The sequence below is a fragment of the Littorina saxatilis genome, linkage group LG7 (assembly GCF_037325665.1).
Source record: "Littorina saxatilis isolate snail1 linkage group LG7, US_GU_Lsax_2.0, whole genome shotgun sequence".
Lineage (NCBI taxonomy): Eukaryota > Metazoa > Mollusca > Gastropoda > Littorinimorpha > Littorinidae > Littorina > Littorina saxatilis.
In genome coordinates, this window is record NC_090251.1 from 45,272,875 (window position 1) to 45,293,002 (window position 20,128).

At 44.3% G+C, this 20,128-nt stretch overlaps 2 protein-coding genes across 11 annotated transcripts in view; both read right to left on the reverse strand.

Annotated features, from left to right (window-relative positions):
• The window catches only part of LOC138971606 (MAP kinase-activating death domain protein-like), a 100,996-nt gene that overhangs the window by 72,354 nt on the left and 8,514 nt on the right, over nt 1-20,128 (reverse strand). The window lies entirely within an intron of this gene.
• Nucleotides 14,433-17,797, reverse strand: LOC138971614 (piggyBac transposable element-derived protein 4-like). The gene is made up of 2 exons (XM_070344383.1): nt 16,400-17,797; nt 14,433-15,193 (listed from the first exon to the last, which is right to left on the reverse strand). The coding sequence occupies exons 1-2, from the start codon at nt 17,321-17,323 to the stop codon at nt 14,612-14,614; spliced, it is 1,506 nt and encodes a 501-aa protein (XP_070200484.1). The 5' UTR covers nt 17,324-17,797; the 3' UTR covers nt 14,433-14,611.

Consider the following 20,128-nt stretch of genomic DNA (forward strand, 5'->3'; position numbering starts at 1 on the left):
CCTTGGTGGCGTTCCCACTCGCCCTGCAGGAGTCCTCGTGTTTCTCGGGAGAGAAGTGAAAGTCGCTAGAGGGGTGAGCTTCAGCTCACTCTTTGTCTAGGGACGCTTTTGTTACCCTGCTTTTATCCTGCCTTTTTAACCCTGAGCTGTTTGGCTTGTTTTTTCTTGGTGACCGTACCGTACCTTGTAAGTGATGAGCCAAGTTGCTAAACACAAACTGCCAAACACCACCTTTGCTGATAGGCGGGAAACGTTCATCTGGGTAGATAACTACCTTCCAACGGACACCACTGCTCTGAGGGAGCAAGATTGGTCCCTTAATATGGACCAAACAGCAAGCGGTTCTGACCGCGCCCCAGATATTCCCATGGAATCACTGAATGAGACTGACCGGGCCAGCCGGACTGGTCAGTCCCCAAAATCCAAACAGCTTAATAAAGCAATCACCAATGAGAAAACCAGCATATCTTCTCCTTTCAAGAGAAAGAGATTGCGGGAGGACGACCCTGAGGGGGGGCAGAGCTCTCCGGAATCTCTTCTCTTCCGGGATAGCCCCCCACGCTCTCAGATTACTGATCATTTTGAGGAAGACTTCACCGAAGTCAATCGTAAGAAGCCCAAAAAGAAAAAGAAGCAAAAGGTCCTCTGCGAGGGTCCCCCTCTTCAGGGAAACACAGGTATTTCCCATGCAACATCTGCCCGGGGGGTCGACACCTCCCAACCCCTAACTGAATCACAAGAAAACCAGACAACTCAACAGCCACTACCACCTGCCAATACACACACACACACAAAACAAAGACCCCGAAGAAAACTTCTTTACCAACCCAAGCAACCTCCTCCCTCCTTCTTAGAGTTCCCCGTGGTGGTGCAGGACCTGAAGGAGGGCCCTGCAACATTGCAGGGACTCGGCCTCAGGAGGAAAAAAACTTTTGACCTTGCCATCGGCGAGGTCAAAGAAATACGCATGCTGGCAGCTGGGAGCGTCCTGGTAGGGTGCTCCTCAGCATCACAACAAAACAAGCTATTGAGGCTGGACTCGATCGGCGGCATCAAAGTGAAATGCCACCGTCCGGAGGTAACAACCGAAGGTGTCATTAAACGCATACCCACAATACATTCAGGAACAGACCTGTCTGAGATGGCAGTGGGCGTGCGCGTCCGGATGGAGGATGGGAGTCTTGTAGAAAAGGGCCCCTCCTCGGTTCGATCTTTTCGCCGTCTTCTCCTTAGGGATGGGAAACCGTCTCAGGCGGTCCGTGTCACGTTTACAACGGCAATTCTTCCAGACAGCGTCGTTCTGGAGAGTGAGGTGTACGGCGTCGAACCCTACACTCCTCCAGTGCGGCGCTGTACGAAGTGCCAGAGACTATCGCATCTAAAACAACAATGCAAATCAAAAGTGCAGATCTGCCCCCGATGTGGCTCCAAGGGCCACGACGGAGCGACGTGCACCAAGGCCAAACATTGCGTAAACTGCAAGGGCGAGCATTCCGCCGCTTATCTTGGATGCCCGGAAATGAGACTGAGGCTGCAGGCCAATAAGATCAGGTCGGCAGCATACATACCATATTCTGAGGCCCTGGATCGGGCGCGGCGCGAGCTCGCCAAACAACAAAATAAAACAGCGACTGCCCCAGCGGAAATGAGGGACTCCTTCTGGCGTCCCCCTCCGCAACCGATCCGGCGGACCTCAACCCCCCGGTCCGGGTACTCTTTGGCTGTCCAGAGACCCCCCCTGGGTGGGCAAGTAAATAAAATACAAGAAATCAAAAACAAAATGACCGAACATGACAATACACTCCTTCCAGTTCATGCGGACAGTTCTGCTGCAACCGCGAAGCACCAAACAACTTCGCAAAATCCAAATCCTGGCCCCCAGGCGCCCTGTAAGTCTCAGACGGCTCGGGCAGAGGCGCCGCTTCATGGGACCCCCGGGTTAAAGGCCTCCCTCCTACGCAAAGCCCAGAACAGGAAGGAGGACTCGAAAGAAGAGCAGCTCTTCGAGAGGTTGATGGGGAGAATGGAGGAGGGATTGGCCCAGAGATTCAGAGAATACAAACTTAAAACTGAACAGGAAATAAAGCAGCAGATGAGGGAGGAGCAGGAGAAGGCAGAGCTTGAGCTAGCCGACGCTGCACTAGATAAGCTAAAAACAGGAGAGCAATATGCAAACTTAAATGAACAACAAAGAGGCCTTCAAGGTTTCATCGAGCAGTGCCTCGGCTTCATGGTTAAGGCCAGACAGATGCAGAGTCCTCTCGACCTGATCGACTCCCTCTCAGCTACATACACACAACTCTCCAACACCAAGGTTGAACGCTTCATTCCGGGCGGCGCCACTCTGGCGCTGGGCGCTCTTGCTGGTGCCAAGCAGTTGTCCGTGACGGATATGAAAGCTGTTAAAACCACTTTTTAACCTATTTTAAATCTGCCCTTTAACTTACCTTCTTTGTGCGTGTTAAAATGGCTGAACAAGGTGAAAGCGGTCACGGATTTATCATATTACAGTGGAACTGTCGCTCTATCAACTCTAACTTCTCTCAGCTATATAATTATATATCAAATCACTCTGCTGACATCTTAGTTATCCAGTCAGTCAAGAGAAAACGCTCCCTACTGCCTTCTATAGATGGTTTTGACTTCCCTCCCATAGTAGAGCAAAAGGGCTCAGGGCAACTCATTCAAACAGCTATTTATCTAAAGTCTTCCTTAAATTACAAACCCTTTGCACCTCTCATCCCTAGTTCAGAAAATCTCAGTACATGTGCTGTTGAAATCGAAATAAAAGGATCCAAAAACCTCAACATAGTTAACATATATTACCCCCACGGGTGTAATAAAAAAGGAACTACCGACTGGCTAAAATCCCTGGATCATGGCAGGGCACACTGGTGCGTGATGGGTGATTTTAATAATCACCACCCTCTGTGGGACTCTGCTAACCCTAGATACAAACATGCCAATAGCAACCTTGCTGACGTCATTTTGGAAACTGACTTTTGTATACTAAACGATGGCTCGGCAACCAGACTTCCAGACAGAGCTGACCATTCCCCGTCAGCAATCGATCTCTCCCTTTGCTCAAATGCCATAGTCACTGACATCGACTGGAACGTTTTCCCGGACGCCCTCGGCTCCGATCACTTACCCATTGTTCTTACCTTCCGCCACTTCGCCCCTAATCGCAATAACTCGGAGGTCAGAAAAAAGTACAATTACAAACAGGCAAATTGGGACAGCTTCCGTGCGGAGCTCGAGGGTGTCAGGGAGGAAACTCTCCTTACGGATGACATCGAAGCCTCTTACAATAACATACGTCAATGTATACTCACTGCTGCCAATAATCACATTCCGCTTAAATCAGTAAATCCTAACTGTAAGGCCAAAAGGAATGAGTGGTGGAATGCAGACTGTGATGAAGCCTTGGCAAACAAGCGATATCACATTAGGACATATCTCAGGCACTGCTCAGACGCTAACTTCACGAATATGAAGTCAGCTGAAATACAATTTAACCAGATCACCGCTGAGGCTAAACTTCAAAACTGGGAAAACTTTGTCCACAAAGAAACTAAAGATTACAAAGACTGTGGCAAAATCTGGAAGAAAATCCGCAGATTTAAATGTAGATACAGAACTAAAGAAAAGCCACTACTATCGGGTGATAAAATGACCACAACTGACTCTGAAAAGGCAAACCTATTAGCAGATACCTTTGCCAAAAATAGTCAATCAAAATCCCTAGATACTGAACGACTCAATTATAGGTTAGATCAGGAGAAGGGTTTCACATACCCCCCAGATGACAACCAGTTGCCTATAAACTGCATGTTTAAGGCAAAAGAAGTCCAAAACGCCATCTCTTCTGTGAAAGACCCAAAAAAATCCACAGGTTTAGACCCAATATCATATCACATGATAAAACATCTACCACCTAACTTTGTTAAGTTGCTCACTCAGTTTTTCAACCTATGCTGGTTAAAGGATACTATCCCCGCAGCGTGGTCAGACTCACAAGTAGTAGCAGTATTGAAGAGCGGAAAACCGGGCAATCTACCTGGCAGTTACCGCCCCATATCACTAACCCCCCACCTCAGCAAGATCTTTGAGCGTGTGGTGAACCAGAGGCTGGAGTTCCACCTCAATAAACACAATATCATTCCTACATGCCAGGCAGGTTTTAGGCAAGGTCGTTCGTGTGCGGACCACATTGTGCACGTCACTGAAAAAATCAAAAAGACCTTGGCACATAGTAATAATTCTCTTCTTGGAACCTTCTTTGATATTAAATCTGCGTACGACAGCGTCTGGCATGCTCGTCTACTCCTAAAACTCGGCAGAATCGGTGTCTCTGGCCACATGTACCAATTCATCAAAAACTTCATCAGCAATCGCAAGATGTCTGTCCGGGTGGGCTCTTCGGTGTCCGAAACCCATGCGCTGGACATGGGGGTTCCCCAGGGCAGTATCATCGCGCCAAACTTATTCAGCATCATGCTCTATGACATTACTTCTGTTAAGGTTGACGGTGCCAGTGTACTTCTGTATGCGGACGACCTCGCCTTAATAGACACTAATAGACCACGCCATAACAGAGTTACCAACACTGTTGACTTATCTTCTTACCAAACTAAAATCGACAACCTCTGTCAATATATGTACACCAACGGCTTCCAACTAGCCTCAAATAAAACAGTCTTTCTTGTTGTCTCCCGTAGACAACTGTACAGGAACTGCAGTATAAAGATAGGTTGTGATATTATCAAACCGAGCTCAGAAGTTAAGTTCCTCGGCGTTATCATCGATACCCGACTTAACTGGACCAGTCATATCGAACATCTGATCAATAAGGCCAACAAGGATCTTTATATCATACGCTACCTGGCGTCCCAATCCTGGGCCAGAGGGCGTAAGTGTGTCACAGAGGTAGTGCGGGCATTAATTCGCTCCCGCCTCCTTTACGGGTGCGAAGCTTATTTCGCGACGCGCCCGGCGCTCATGAAAAAACTGGCTATTATAGAGTGCAGGGCGCTCAAAATAGCTCTGGGACTCTCCCAACAAGCGAGTAAGAGTCGAGTCTACAGCGAGTGTGGGTGGCTGCCCCTTGTGGATGAGATAAAACTCCGTTCAGCTCAGTATGCTGTCAGAGCCCACGCGGTAGAGAACTCTGCCTGCGAGGTCCTGACTGACTTTTTTCCTCAGCACCAAAATTATGAGGCCAACACCAAACATAGCACTCAACTCTTGGCCAAAACGCTACCCTTATCCGACACAGTAAACCGCATTCTAGCCGATAGCGGGGTGAAGGTCAGTGAGCTGGCCAGGGTCCCCCCGCCCTCCTACCCGCCTTGGCTTGAGGAAACCCCTACTATCATATACGACAGTGAAGATAATACTACCAAAAAAGATAACCCCGTCTACCTAGCTACTGTTACAAAAGAAACCCTAAACTACAAATTCTCGGAGCATTTAAAAGTCTTTACTGACGGATCCAAATTTGCAGACGGCAGCGTTGGCTGCGCCTTTGTGATCCCAGATCTCAAAATCTCAAGGAAATATACTCTTAATAAAGACATCTCCATATTCTCAGCCGAGCTATTTGCCTTGCTCATGGCATGCACTTTTATAAATGACCTCCCAGTCACACCGCGTGCGGTAGTTTTCTGCTCTGACTCGCGCTCTTCATTACAAGCTCTGCATCGAAACACATCAAATCGGGCAGAGCTACAAAGAGAAATCCTCTTTATATGTCACCAGTTAATCTCATCCGGCACATCCGTATCATTTCTCTGGGTCCCCTCTCACGTAGGGGTCCGGGGAAATGAACTGGCGGATGTCGCTGCCAAAGAAGCGGCAGAATCTAGCCCAGCTAACACTAACATCGGCTACTCAGTAACCGAGTTCTACAGTAAAATCCGTAAACTCATTCGAAGTCAGTACGTAACATCTCTGTCCTATCAACCCATTGATATGAACGATCTACACCCCGATCTCCCAACAAACCTCCTCACTATCTTCAGACGCCTCCGTGCCGGCGGCTGCCGCTTCCATATCTTTAACAAGTCCTGCCATTGTGGAGAACCCTATTCATTTCAACACATTTTCGCTCCATGCGCTACAAATAGAATTACCTTTAAAACCTTATATGACCATATGCAGCTCCATGGTCTGAGTCCCCAGGATTATTTGCGCAGTAGCAGTTCTCTAGGCTGGTCACACAGCTTGCTGCTGTGCCGACTGGTCAGGGACTCGGACATGGGGCTGTGGGTATAACTAAGCCCAGATTATCACATCAGCGTGTTTCAGTTTGAGGTCGAGTGGCTCCCGCCATCCCTCCTGATTCCAGCGACTACCCTCTAGACAACATATCCTCACCCAAGGCCCACTAGTCGCCAAACTGTACATATTGTTTTTATTACCACGGCCTTCGTGGCTTACATTTTAATCCTTTTATTTGTAAAAAGTTTTGAGATTTATTGTTCGTGTTCCTCTTACTTGCTCATCTATTTGGTTTTATTGGTGATCCTGAAAGGTTCCACTTTTTAACTCGATTTGAATTAAAAAAAAATCATTTTACAAACCCGTTATTCAAGATATAGAATACAGACTTATAATTCTTACCAAGAAACATCTTAACTACTTTTCATTTTAACAAATTCCACAGAGCATTATCAACTCAACCCCACCCCCTGCCCTCCTCTCCTTATTTTTTGTTTCTTTCTTTCCTCTTTTTGAAAGCGGACAAACACTCAAGTCCTTAATGGCTCAAAACCGTAGGACTTTTAATATTAATTTTAACTAACTGTCTGTATGTTCTGGCATTTGAGAAGCCACAACAGATAATATAGGGCTAAGAAATAAGCTCTAAAATTCTCAATCCCGTTTGACAGGACTTCGCCTTCAAAGGTGATTGTGGTGAACCGCCACGCTGTCTGTCTCTGTCTCGCGATTCACCCCGTTTATCTCCCTTCCTTCGTGTGGCTTCAATCCATATTCCCGTTTCTACGTTACTATTTTTAGAATGTCACTGCGCTGTCCAGAACGCTTCCCTTGCACCCGTAAGTTGTTCTTACTGTCAAAGTGAAAAGGTCGAATCAATTTATAGCCACGCGAAAAATACACTGTCACCTATCTCTATATATTTATAGATATACATATATATATACGGCTTCTCTGTGTGTGTGTGTGTGTTTGTGTGTGTGTGTGTGTGTGTAAGCAACACCTGTGGATTATAGAGTTCTGTTTGTGATGGGGTCTAGCGGCTTTTGTCTGTCTGTATGTTCTGGCATTTGAGAAGCCACAACAGATAATATAGGGCTAAGAAATAAGCTCTAAAATTCTCAATCCCGTTTGACAGGACTTCGCCTTCAAAGGTGATTGTGGTGAACCGCCACGCTGTCTGTCTCTGTCTCGCGATTCACCCCGGCGAAGCCGGGTATTCCTCTAGTATATATATATATACGACTTGTGTCTGTCTGTGTGTGTGTGTGTGTGTGTGTGTGTTCGCGATGCACGGCCAAAGTTCTCGATGGATCTGCTTCAAATTTGGTGGGCATATTCAGGTAGACCCCGGACACAACCTGGTCGATGAGAATTTTCAACACGTGCTCTCAGCGCGCAGCGCTGAACCGATTTTGGTTTTTCTGTTCATCTTCCCAGATCCATTCCCAGTAACTCTTCCTTATCTTCTCCAGTGTTTTGCGTTTATCTCCCTTCCTTCGTGTGGCGTCAATCCATATTCCCGTTACTATTTTTAGAAGGTCACTGTCCACAACGCTCAATCCATATTCCCGTTACTATTTTTAGAAGGTCACTGTCCACAACGCTCCTTATCTTCTCCAGTGTTTTGCGCGTTTATCTCCCTTCCTTCGTGTGGCGTCAATCGCGTACGGTGCGCCACTCACCCGGCGAAGCCGGCGTACAGTGCGCCACTCACCCGGCGAAGCCACTTCTTCCCGGCAAAGCCGGCTACCCGGTGAAGCGGGTATTCATCTAGTGTTAGATATGTACGTACGTACGTACATCATTTACAACTACGGCAGACTTCTCAGTTTGCAGTCTGCAGCTATAACTACAGAAAATTTCAATAGTTTGTAGTTAAATAAGTAATTCATACTGATAGAGTCTGTATGTTCTACTGATCTACTTTGAAGTATCAGCAGGACAGCGAAGGCAATACAACCTCTCAGTAATTCAACAAAATACCCCATTCAACACCACAGTAAACTAATGGCTCAAGCTAAACGGGGCATCATGCTAGTAGCTTGAAAGCAATGATTTATTTGACAAGTGTATTATTTGTGTTCAGCGACCGTGGCAAAGTTATAGCCATAAGCACAACAGTTGCAGCCAACACAGAAAAGTGAGGGCTGGATGTTGCAAGAGTGCAAGAGCTAGTAGAATTCCAGCCTGCTCGATACAAGGGGAAGGAAGCCTGGTCTGGTAGGCAAGAAGCTGTGACTGTGACATTTGCAAGGATCGAGAGTCCAGAAAATCAATGCTCCAGCTTGAGCCAACAAAATGGGAAACAGAATTGTTCATGACCTATTTTGCCCCCCCCCCCCCCCCTCCCTTTCTTTCGACAATCTATTTCACTCCCCCCTCTCCCTATCTTTTTTAAGTACATACAAGGGGGAGTGTAAAACTGGATATTGATCTGTTTTTCTGCTCTACATGCTAGAGGCAGATAATATGGGAGGGAAACAGGAAGACAATTGCCAAGCAATAATTGTAACGGAAGCCTTTCAAGCCTGGGCTCCTTGTGGGATCTAGCCCTAGCCTAACTGGATAACACAAGCAGAAACAGAAACTGAACACCATCCCCGACAACCACTCCCCCTGAGAGAAAACAAATTGAGGAAATTTAAAGAGACTAGCACACTTTATCAGGAATTGTAGACTATAGAGTTCTAGATTTCACAACTCGCCCCTTGCCCATGAATTCAAAGGCCAGTATACATACACTGACTGCAAAGTAGTTCAGTAAAATAGAAGAGCAAGAAGACCATTGCAATTGAAAATTCATTAAAAGCTGAGATTGATCTACCCTATCTCTGTTCCTCTATAAACCCCCCACTCCAGCTTAACAGTAGACATTGAAGGTAAGGAGGCAGTTTAGTACACATATGATTGTGTACTGGTCAAGTTCCACTTTTCATGAAATGTATATATATATTTATCTCAACTCAATACCCATGCAGTGGTACCTGCAATGTGAGGCCCCCTCTGATGAGAGGACACCTTCTGTTGTCCCTTTATCTATTATCTTCACGTAAATACACCAGTCAGGACAGGCCACCTGCAATGTGAGGCTCCCTCTGATGAGAGGACACCTTCTGTTGTCCCTTTATCTATTATCTTGACGTAAATACACCAGTCAGGACAGGCCACCTGCAATGTGAGGCCCCCTCTGATGAGAGGACACCTTCTGTTGTCCCTTTATCTATTATCTTGACGTAAATACACCAGTCAGGACAGGCCACCTGCAATGTGAGGCCCCCTCTGATGAGAGGACACCTAATAAAGGACACCTTCTGTAGTCCCTTTGTCTATTATCTTGACGTAAATACACCAGTCAGGACAGGCCACCTGCAATGTGAGGCCCCCTCTGATGAGAGGACACCTTCTGTTGTCCCTTTATCTATTATCTTCACGTAAATACACCAGTCAGGACAGGCCACCTGCAATGAAGGGACACTTTTAGCTGGTCCCACGGGTGTCCTTTCATGGCAGGTACCACTGTACCCAGATGGTGTCTCCATGCAGGTGAACCTTTCGTATCCCTCCAGCCTGACCAGCTTGTGCATGATTAGTTCGCTATCTGAGCTAACCTGACACTGGGACCACCCGTCCAATCTCATTGAACAAATTGGAAGAAAAACTGCTGACTGGTCTTGGGCTACAGTGTGTTAGGCTATGATGCTTATACATTTCGAGTCAACACCAGAAAAGGTAGACGTCTGCGTAAATAGTCAGGTATGCAAAAAGAAAATCTATTTTCCTGAAACAATTCTAAAAGGTCAACAGCTTAGCACTAGTAAGAACTTATCTCAGAGTTTAACACAAAATATCAAACCCTGCAGCAGGGCACCTTTAATAAATGATGGAGAAAAAACATGTCCTGGAAAAAAATCAGGCCTAGGTCATTAGCACAAAATCAATCTGAAGCCACCCTTGAAAGAAAGACTGTATCCAAGGCAACTTCCTGAGAGAAACAAATTACAGAGGAGGTCATCTCACTTTGATCATCCTCTGAATCAAGTTATTGTTTATCCTTGAGGCAAACCGGTTGCTACACTTAGTGACAACCCGATGCGCCATTTGATCTGCCCCCCCCCCCCCCACATCCAATCTAAGATGAGCCTTGGGGCTCAGACAGTGTTTTTCATGATCAAATCTGCCAGGGCTTAAATCAAAGGTCCCCTCACTAAAGCAGGAAGCAAAGCAGACACAGTTTTAGTACTGAGCATATTGACTGCGTGCAACTAGGCCACCTGATCTTAATCCTTGAAAGTCATACATGTGACTTGTCACAGTATTAATTGTATTGTCCTAAATCATCCCCCCTGTCACACTAAAAAATGGGAATATGTAATTGTCACCGTTAAACCCACACACTTGCAAACTCATTTGTCGTAGAAAAATCAGCTAAATCATTAATCCTGTCGGTGTACGTGACTTGGCCGACACAATTAAACCCACAAACTAATTAACTACTTAGAGGGGATTCCGTACCAAAAATGATTGCCTCTCTTCACTGATGACATGTATTTCATGCAAAAAAAGGGTTGCAAAAATTGTAGTCAACATTTCTCACTAATTGGATCAGAAGCAATGACATTAAACCAGCCATCCTGCCCCCCCCCCCCCCCCCTTTCACATATACTCCCTCGTCACATAATGATCCATTAAGCTGCATGAGAATCAGCAGTTATCTTGCCCAGCTCACACCTATCAATCACCTAATGTTCACTACTTCCCCAATCTCCCTATAGGCCAAGAGAACAACTGCCAGCTTTAACAGCTAGACCATCAGTCTTAACTCAACCTCAACTTCTGCCCATCCAACACTACAGTGGTACCTGCGATGTAAGGCCCCTCTGGCGAGTGGACACCTCCCATGAAAGGACACCTTCTGGAGTCCCCCTTAATATTTATCTGGACCAAAATATACTTGTCATGACAGGCCACCTGCAATGTAGGGACACTGTTATCTGGTCCCAAGGGTGTCCTGTATGATGTTTTTGGGATTTTTAAACCTCAGCCCTGCATGGAACCCACTCTCCCTTGTTGGCTGCTTGAATGTGGGGCGGTTTTTTTCAACCACGACACCTACCCCCCCCCCCCCCCCCCCCCCCCATCTTCACTCCATGGCAACAGGACTGACTCCATCCAAATTTTCCTGATTTCCCATGGCATGAAACACCAATCACAGTCCCTGGCCATAGCCTCTTCTGCCTTCGTTCATGAGCTCATATTTTTTGGGTTAGGTCCTCCTAAAACAATGCCGCTTCCCACACCCTCATACTCGAAACTGATTCCTAGTTATTCTCTATACATTAAAGATCCTATTGTCAAACATATAAAGCCTGTTTGTGGCGGGGGGGGGGGGGGGGGGGGGAGAGAGGGATAACTTTGTCTTTCATGACTGGTCCGAACAATAACCTCGGATGAGACGAAAAACCGAGGTCTCTTCGTGTACACTACATTGGGGTGTGCACGTTAAAGATCCCACGATTGACAAAAGGGTCTTTCCTGGCAAAATTGTATAGGCATAGATAAAAATGTCCACCAAAATACCCGTGTGACTTGGAATAATAGGCCGTGAAAAGTAGGATATGCGCCAAAATGGCTGCGATCTGCTGGCCGATGTGAATGCGTGATGTATTGTGTAAAAAAAAAATTCCATCTCACACGGCATAAATAAATCCCTGCGCCTTGAATATGTGCGCGATATAAATTGCATAAAAAAAATAATAGAGAAAAAAAAAATCCCTGCGCTTAGAACTGTACCCACGGAATACGCGCGATATAAGCCTCATATTGATTGATTGATTGAATAACCTATCCTTGAGCATTTCGTCTTTCCTCAGAGGTTGTAGCCTCACCCATCCTCACTTTCAACCAGTAAACTGCCACTAGACTCTCCATGTCAGTTTAAGCCAAATACAATATGAACTTCTCTTAGTAGTTTCACAGGATACTTACTGCACTTCTCTTATCAGTTTGACTTTCAGCAAAAGAACAATTATCTTCTCTCTGATCATTGTAAATTTCAGACACTATTTCTCAAGTGCCAGTTTTAGCCAAGTAAATGTAGTTGCTCCTCTTCATGTTACAGATATATATTCATGCTGCAATTCTTCCACTGTCCAATTCCGCCAGATATACTATTCTGATCCGATCAGATCTCCTCCTCCCCCTCTATCAGTTTCAGCTATTATAATTCCATACTGTCAGTTTCACCCAGAGAAAATGAATGCTCCGATCCTCTCTCACGCACACTCCAATCCTATCTTTGTTCGAACCAAGAAATTCTTATCCCAAAGCCAGTTTTATCCAGCTTCCACCTCTCTCTTCCATCACCAACCAGACCCAATTTAATCCTCTTTCACAGCCATTTTCTTCTCATCCCTCTCCGCCTTAGTTTTCATTTTCCACATGATGGTTCCCTTTTCCATCCCAGTCTGTTTTCCTCTTTCCCTGATCTATTCCCTAGTTCAGCCCCTCCCCCTTTCTTTTCCCATGTTAGTTGAAAATTGCCACTCCCCCTCTTTTTTCCTATATTTCCAATCAATAGCGATTTGGCTGTCGCCCAGCCCAGCTACTGTGGTGTGGGATCAAGACTGCTGCCTTTGGCAGGGGTCGCTGATGGCGGAGTAAAATCAATACCTGAAGCACAGCATCGCCTTCTCCACTCACACAGGCACATACAGCTCCTTCAGTTTAACTCTAAGTGTCCTATAAGACTTTGAAGCTTTCTCTTCCCTGATCCTGTTATTTTCTGACTAAATTGTGTAAAACAGAGGTGGTTCAGTAAATAAATCATTTCTTTTTTGTTTGTGAATGGTTTTAATCCAAATTTTTTTTAGATGTTCAAATATGAATGCTGATTATGTTAATTGGAAGTTTAGACATTTTTGAAGATTAACCTTAGTTGTAAAAAGCCGTTAAGTGTATTAATTACAGGTGACAGTTTAAAAATAAAGAGTCAAAACCATACCAAGGTGTTTCATTCTTTGTATTCATGACAAACAAACAGAACATTCCATTGTTTATGTAAACCTGCACTTTTACTCACTTGTTTCAACTGTCACATATCAACTGTCACATATCAACTGTCACCCTAAAAAAAAAAAAAAAAAAAAAAAAAAAAAAAAAACACACACACACACGACAGTGTTTATGCACTTTTTTTTCACTTGTTTCAACTGTCACATATCAACTGTCACATGTCAACTGTCACCCTAAAAAAAAAAAAAAAAAAAAAAAACACACACACACACACGACAGTGTTTATGCACTTTTTTTTCACTTGTTTCAACTGTCACATATCAACTGTCACCCAAAAAAAAAAAAAAAAAAAAAAAAAAAAAAAAAAAAAAAAAAAAAAAAAAACCACACACACACCCGACAGTGTTTATGCACTTTTTTGTTTACTTGTTTCAACTGTCACATATCAACTGTCACATTAAAAAAAAAAAAAAAAAACAAAAAACAAAAAAACCACACACACACACAACAGTGTTTATGTGTAAACCTGCACTTCTACTGACTTGTTTTAACTGTCAAATATCAACTGTCAAATATCAACTGTCACATTCATAAAAATTTTTTTTTTTAAAAAAACACACACACACACACAAAACAGTGTTTATGTAAACCTGCACTTCTACTGACTTCTTTCAACTGTCACATATATATTGTAAGCCTTTTCGCATGGACGCTTTGTTATTTGCTTTTAAAATTTTGTGAGGATTTTAGGCGCAAGCGGGCGTCAGATGTTGATTACGAAAATGCTCCAAAGTTTGCGAATTCTCCAGGTTTTTGTTGTGCTTGCCAGTTGCAACTTCCTTTGCAATCTGTTTATTACACACAACATTTAGAAAAGTGAAGACGAACAAAGATAAAATTTCATGCAAAAGATAGTTAGACAAGAGAGAATTTTTACAACAATAGAGTGAGACGAGTGAGAACTTTGGACAATGCACACACCAGTTTAACATTTTAACTCAACGTTTATTTAGTTGTTTTTTTTGTTTTGTTCCGCCAACTTGTCCAGTTACAAAAGGGAAATAAAATAAAGATAAGAAAATAAATCAGCATTTCAAATATCAACTGTCACATTAAAAAAAAAAAAATAAATTAAAAAAAACAACACCAACACACACACACACAACCACAACAGTGTGTATGTAAACATGGGGGAGAACTTTTTGAGAACAGTTTCTGAGAAAAAATATCATCCTCAAGTGAGACAGTTCGCATTGACTTTCTCTCGCAATGTACACAATCACTCATTGATCAGCATCACCTTCAAAGCTAGTCCAGCTAAGTCACAGGTGTGTCACAGGTAAGCAACAATCCCCAAAGTCCATGGGAGACACATTTACTGTTGGTAATGGTGGAAGGCAGCAAAACAACCTCTGTCTTTGCACAGTGCAACACCACACTTAACACACTCAAAGGAAGACTGGATCTTGTTGCCCGCAGCGGTGAACCGACCTTCTCTGGGGCAAAGGACACAGTTCCGAATTCCTCTTGTTGTTGTGATCTTGGTACTCTCGTGCACCGTTGGAGTTTTGATGACTGCTGCTTCAGGTGCGTCACCACTGGCTCTCCTCTTGCGACTGGTGAAGCCAGCAACAAGTGCAGTTGCGACCTCCAGGTGAAACTGCAGATGTGTGTTTGGCTTCGGACGGGGGCCTCCAGGTGCTTCTTTGTACAGAATGTACGCGTTCACCATCTTGACGTCACACAGGAACCAGAACAAGTACTTCCACCATTTGTTTGCCTTGTTTGCGATGCCGTAGTATTGGCGCAGCTGGTCAGATTTGTCGACGCCGTTGAAGTTCTCTGTATAGTCTTGGATGGTGATGGGTTTCAGGTAGCGTTGCTCCGGTTGCCCTCGCTTGCCGGGACGCCTGAGTTCCATGTTGCCGGTGACGTTTCTCGATGTCAGGACATTGACCTGTGACAGAAAGACACAATGCATACCTAAATGACAATGTCACAGTTTTTCATAGGAGCTGGGCTTTATACGGCCAATATTTCCACCAGCCAGTAAGATAAGTAAAATAAGAGCCTTTTTTTTCTTTTCTTTTTATATTTAGTCAAGTTTTGACTAAATATTTTAACATCGAGGGGGAATCGAAACGAGGGTCGTGGTGTATGTGCGTGTGTCTGTCTGTGTGTGTGTGTGTGTGTGTGTGTAGAGCGATTCAGACTAAACTACTGGACCGATCTTTATGAAATTTGACATGAGAGTTCCTGGGTATGAAATCCCCGAACGTTTTTTTTTTTCATTTTTTTGATAAATGTCTTTGATGACGTCATATCCGGCTTTTCCTGAAAGTTGAGGCGGCACTGTCACGCCCTCATTTTTCAACCAAATTGGTTGAAATTTTGGTCAAGTAATCTTCGACGAAGACCGGACTTCGGTATTGCATTTCAGCTTGGTGGCTTAAAAATTAATTAATGACTTTGGTCATTAAAAATCTGAAAATTGTAAAAAAAAAAATGAATTATAAAACGATCCAAATTTACGTTTATCTTATTCTCCATCATTTGCTGATTCCAAAAACATATAAATATGTTATATTCGGATTAAAAACAAGCTCTGAAAATTAAATATATAAAAATTATTATCAAAATTAAATTGTCCAAATCAATTTAAAAACACTTTCATCTTATTCCTTGTCAGTTCCTGATTCCAAAAACATATAGATATGATATGTTTGGATTAAAAACACGCTCAGAAAGTTAAAACAAAGAGAGGTACAGAAACGCGTGCTATCCTTCTTAGCGCAACTACTACCCCGCTCTTCTTGTCAATTTCACTGCCTTTGCCATGAGCGGTGGACTGACGATGCTACGAGTATACGGTCTTGCTGAAAAATGGCATTGCGTTCAGTTTCATTCTGTGAGTTCGACAGCTACTTGACTAAATATTGTATTTTCGCCTTTCGCGACTTGTTTCTTTTGGTTATTGTTTTTGAACATGTACCTTATGTTCATGGTCACCCTTCGCCTACCCTACCCTACTCCCCCTTTCTTTACCTCTACCTTCATCTCCCTCTCTCCTTGTGACTGGTTTGTGTGTTTCGTTTTGTCTAATGTCTGAAAATTAAGAAAAAAATGAGAAAAATAAAAAGAAAAGAAAAAAGAGAACACTGACCTGGCGCTTCTTCTCCTGCCAGCTCACTGCCATCATTCTTCCCTTCTGCCACTTCCTCATTTCACCAGACTGTTTCATCTTGAGGGATTTCATGGGAACAGGCAGTCCGCGTCGTTCCTTTCGAACTGTCCCCGTGGCGTACGTCTTCTTTCTTGCGAGGGATTCCACCAACTTGACGGAGGTGAAATAATTGTCAAAATAGACATGATGCCTTTTCTTGTAGTAAGGTTCTACAAGTTTTGTGACAACCCTTGTCCCCAGAGGAATGTTGTTCCTGGCATTGCCATCTGCGCCATCTTTGCCTACATAGACGTCAAAGTTGACGAGGTAGAACGACTCACTGTCGGCGAGGGCCCAAGCCTTGATCCCCCACTTGCAAGGCTTCGATGGAATGTACTGCAGAAAACTGCACCTCCCCTTGAATTTTATCATGGCCTCATCCACAGCTATGTTCTGGTGTGGGGCATAATGCTGACAGAATACCCTCTTTGCATGATCAATCATGGGCCTGACCTTGTGCAGCTTGTCGTGTTCGGGACTTCCTCTTGGACGCTGGGTTGTGTTGTCGTTCAGGTGGAAATACTTGGTCAGCATCTCATATCGATTGCGACTCATCACATCAGCAATCACAGGCTGTCTCAGTTCTTTTCTACTACTCCAATAGCACCTGTAGTTGGGTAATCCAATCACCCCCATGAGAAATAAAATCCCCATGTAGGCCTTGAGCTCCGCCACTGATGTATCGAAAGTTGCATCGCCTTTCTGCCTGGCATACCGGATGGTCTCGTCGCGAATATCAGCGAACAATCGATCGGGAAAAAGTTGTTGGAAGTAGTCAATGGGGGCTGCAGTCAAGGGAAGAAAACTCATCTTCACTCCAGTCATCGATCGTGTCCGTCCACTCTGCATCACTGTCAATGTCATCGTCGCTGCTACTCAATGGAATGTCAGAAATTCCGGATGAAAAGTCCGATAAATCGGCAGTGTGCACACTTGACACAGAAATGTCACTTTGACCTGAATCTGCTAGGCCAAACACATCAGCAGGGTTGCCGAAGTTCTGAATGTCAGCGCGGTCGAATCCATGAAAAGATGATGAAGATGATGAAGATGAACAATCCAAGTCAGCCATTTTGATCCAAACATTCTCTCGCAAAAAACTCAACTAAAATCGGTCAGGAAAAATAGAAAGGGTAAAAAAAAACTGGAGACAAAAATCACCAACTGTCAGCGGTTGTTGACAAACGAGCACCACTCGCGGTTTTCTTCGTGAAGAGCTGTATTTCCGGGTTATTCCCCTTTAGCCTTAGCTACAGGTACGCGCGCGGTTTCAAGCGGATCAGGATCGTCAGCGACAAGCGGAACGGCGCGGTATAGGACATTAAGAGTTAAGCTGTGCTGTCCCTGTAGTGGCAGCAGTATAGTTTTGGTGGTGGCTGCAGTTCTCCATGCATAATCTATGGACGGAGGGTGGGTTGTTCATGCCCCGTATGGCGAATTGAGAGAAATTAAGTGGTGGGTGGGATATTATCACACAATCCAAGTTTCCTTTTTGTTGTTTCCGCTGCCAAGTCAATTTACCATAATTTCCATGTATTTTCAGCATGGATTAGCATAACGGATCAGTTCTAGCTTCAGCAGGTTGACCTAGCAGAACTTCAGTTGCAACAAACAGAAAGGCCATAAAACCGATCATGTATAATCCATGAAATGTTGGAACCTCATGTACATTTTGTTGGTTTGTTTGTTTGCTTAACGCCCAGCCGACCACGAAGGGCCATATCAGGGCGGTGCTGCTTTGACATATAACGTGCGCCACACACAAGACAGAAGTTGCAGCACAGGCTTCATGTCTCACCCAGTCACATTATTCTGACACCGGACCAACCAGTCCTTGCGCTAACCCCATTATGCCAGACGCCAGGCGGAGCAGCCACTAGATAGCCAATTTTAAAGTCTTCGGTATGACCCGGCCGGGGTTCGAACCCACGACCTCCCGATCACGGGGCGGACGCCTTACCACTAGGCCAACCGTGCCGGTTACCTCATGTACATAAACTCTGCAGTTAATTAACAAGACAATTCATAATTAACAAAACACATCTTGGGAATGCATGCATGTATGATTCAGCTGTGCTCAAGTCTTTGGTCTGATGTGAACAGCATAATATTGCTGACAACACACTCCCAATATCTGCCTCTCAAGCAAGCCTTGTTTTCTCAAGCACACACAGGCTGCATAAAAGCTAGAACCCCCAACTTCCCCTCTCTTGAAAATTCAAATGTCTTCATCAAGTCCCCCATCTAACCCCACACCCACTCACTGTCTCCCCACGCCAGATATCAGAGAACCTCATCAATCAACCCCTATATTTCATCACCCCCTATATTTTCCCCTCCTATACAAGCCGGTCATAATTTTTAGCCATCCTTGCAGTCTGAGGTCCTGATTTAGCTACCCTTGTTGTCTGGTTATAGCTGGGAAGAAGATCTATGGTGTCAAGTTGTCTAAGATCAAGTAAAAGGTCAAGACGCAGAAACCTAACAACTGCCCACATTGCTTTCTGTCAGAAGAAAGAAGCATCAGGACTCCTTAATCGCTAATCGGTGACTGCTGGGGGGTTTCTTGTCAAAAAATGTGTGACCTATCCCACAAAACACTTTCCACAATAAAGCAACAATTTGACCTCGGGGCTTGATGAGATTGCTCCGGAGTTCATACAGGGAACCTGAGCAAAAGGAAAAAAAAGCAGTTTTATTACTTCACTAATTGACTAGAAGTGATCATTTGCTTTGCTGTCTAGTACATCAGCTGCAATGATTTCAACTACTAGGAGTACAGTGGAACCCCCCATTTAAGACATTCAACAATCAGAGAGAAAAAGGAGGTACTTAAAAATGGGGGTACATTTTAATTTCTGAACAAATTTTTTGAAAAAGCAAGGTCTTAATAAAGGGGAAGTCTTAAATTGGGGGGGGGGGGCTTAAAATTAAGGTGGGTTCCACTGTAATGGACTCATCCAGCATGGGTGTTGAAGAGGAGCAAGGTGTCAGGGCCTAAACTCTACATGATAGTCCACTCCCATTGAACAACTGTCGTTCCATTGTTGATCCCCTTGCACTCAAGCTACCTTTGAGTAAGCACCAGCAAATAGACCCTATCGGTATTCCAAGCTCTCGTGATCTCTCGCAAACTTCAGAGCATAGCAAAGCATGCGGTACAGCGATCTCGTGCGAGCTGCACAAGCCAAAGTTCGAAGTTCTCGCGATGTTCAAAGCATAACAAAGAGCGTGTCTCGCGAGAGCTGCTCAGATACCGAAAAGGTCTATTAGAATCTTCACTGCAGGCCAAAGATTCACACGAGTTCAGTATTGTGCGTGCTGTAGAGTGTGTTAATTTCAGAATAGAGCAAGTTCTTTCTTTACTTTATTTGGTGTTTAACGTCGTTTTCAACCATTCAAGGTTATATCGCGACGGGGAAAGGGGGGAGATGGGATATAGCCACTTGTCAATTGTTTCTTGTTCACAAAAGCACTAATCAAAAATTTGCTCCAGGGGCTTGCAACGTAGTACAATATATTACCTTACTGGGAGAATGCAAGTTTCCAGTACAAAGGACTTAACATTTCTTACATACTGTTTAACTAAAATAGAGCGAGTTGAAAAGATTAAAACCAATAGACATTAAGAAGAAAATATATGGTACACAATTTTCACACTTAGTTACA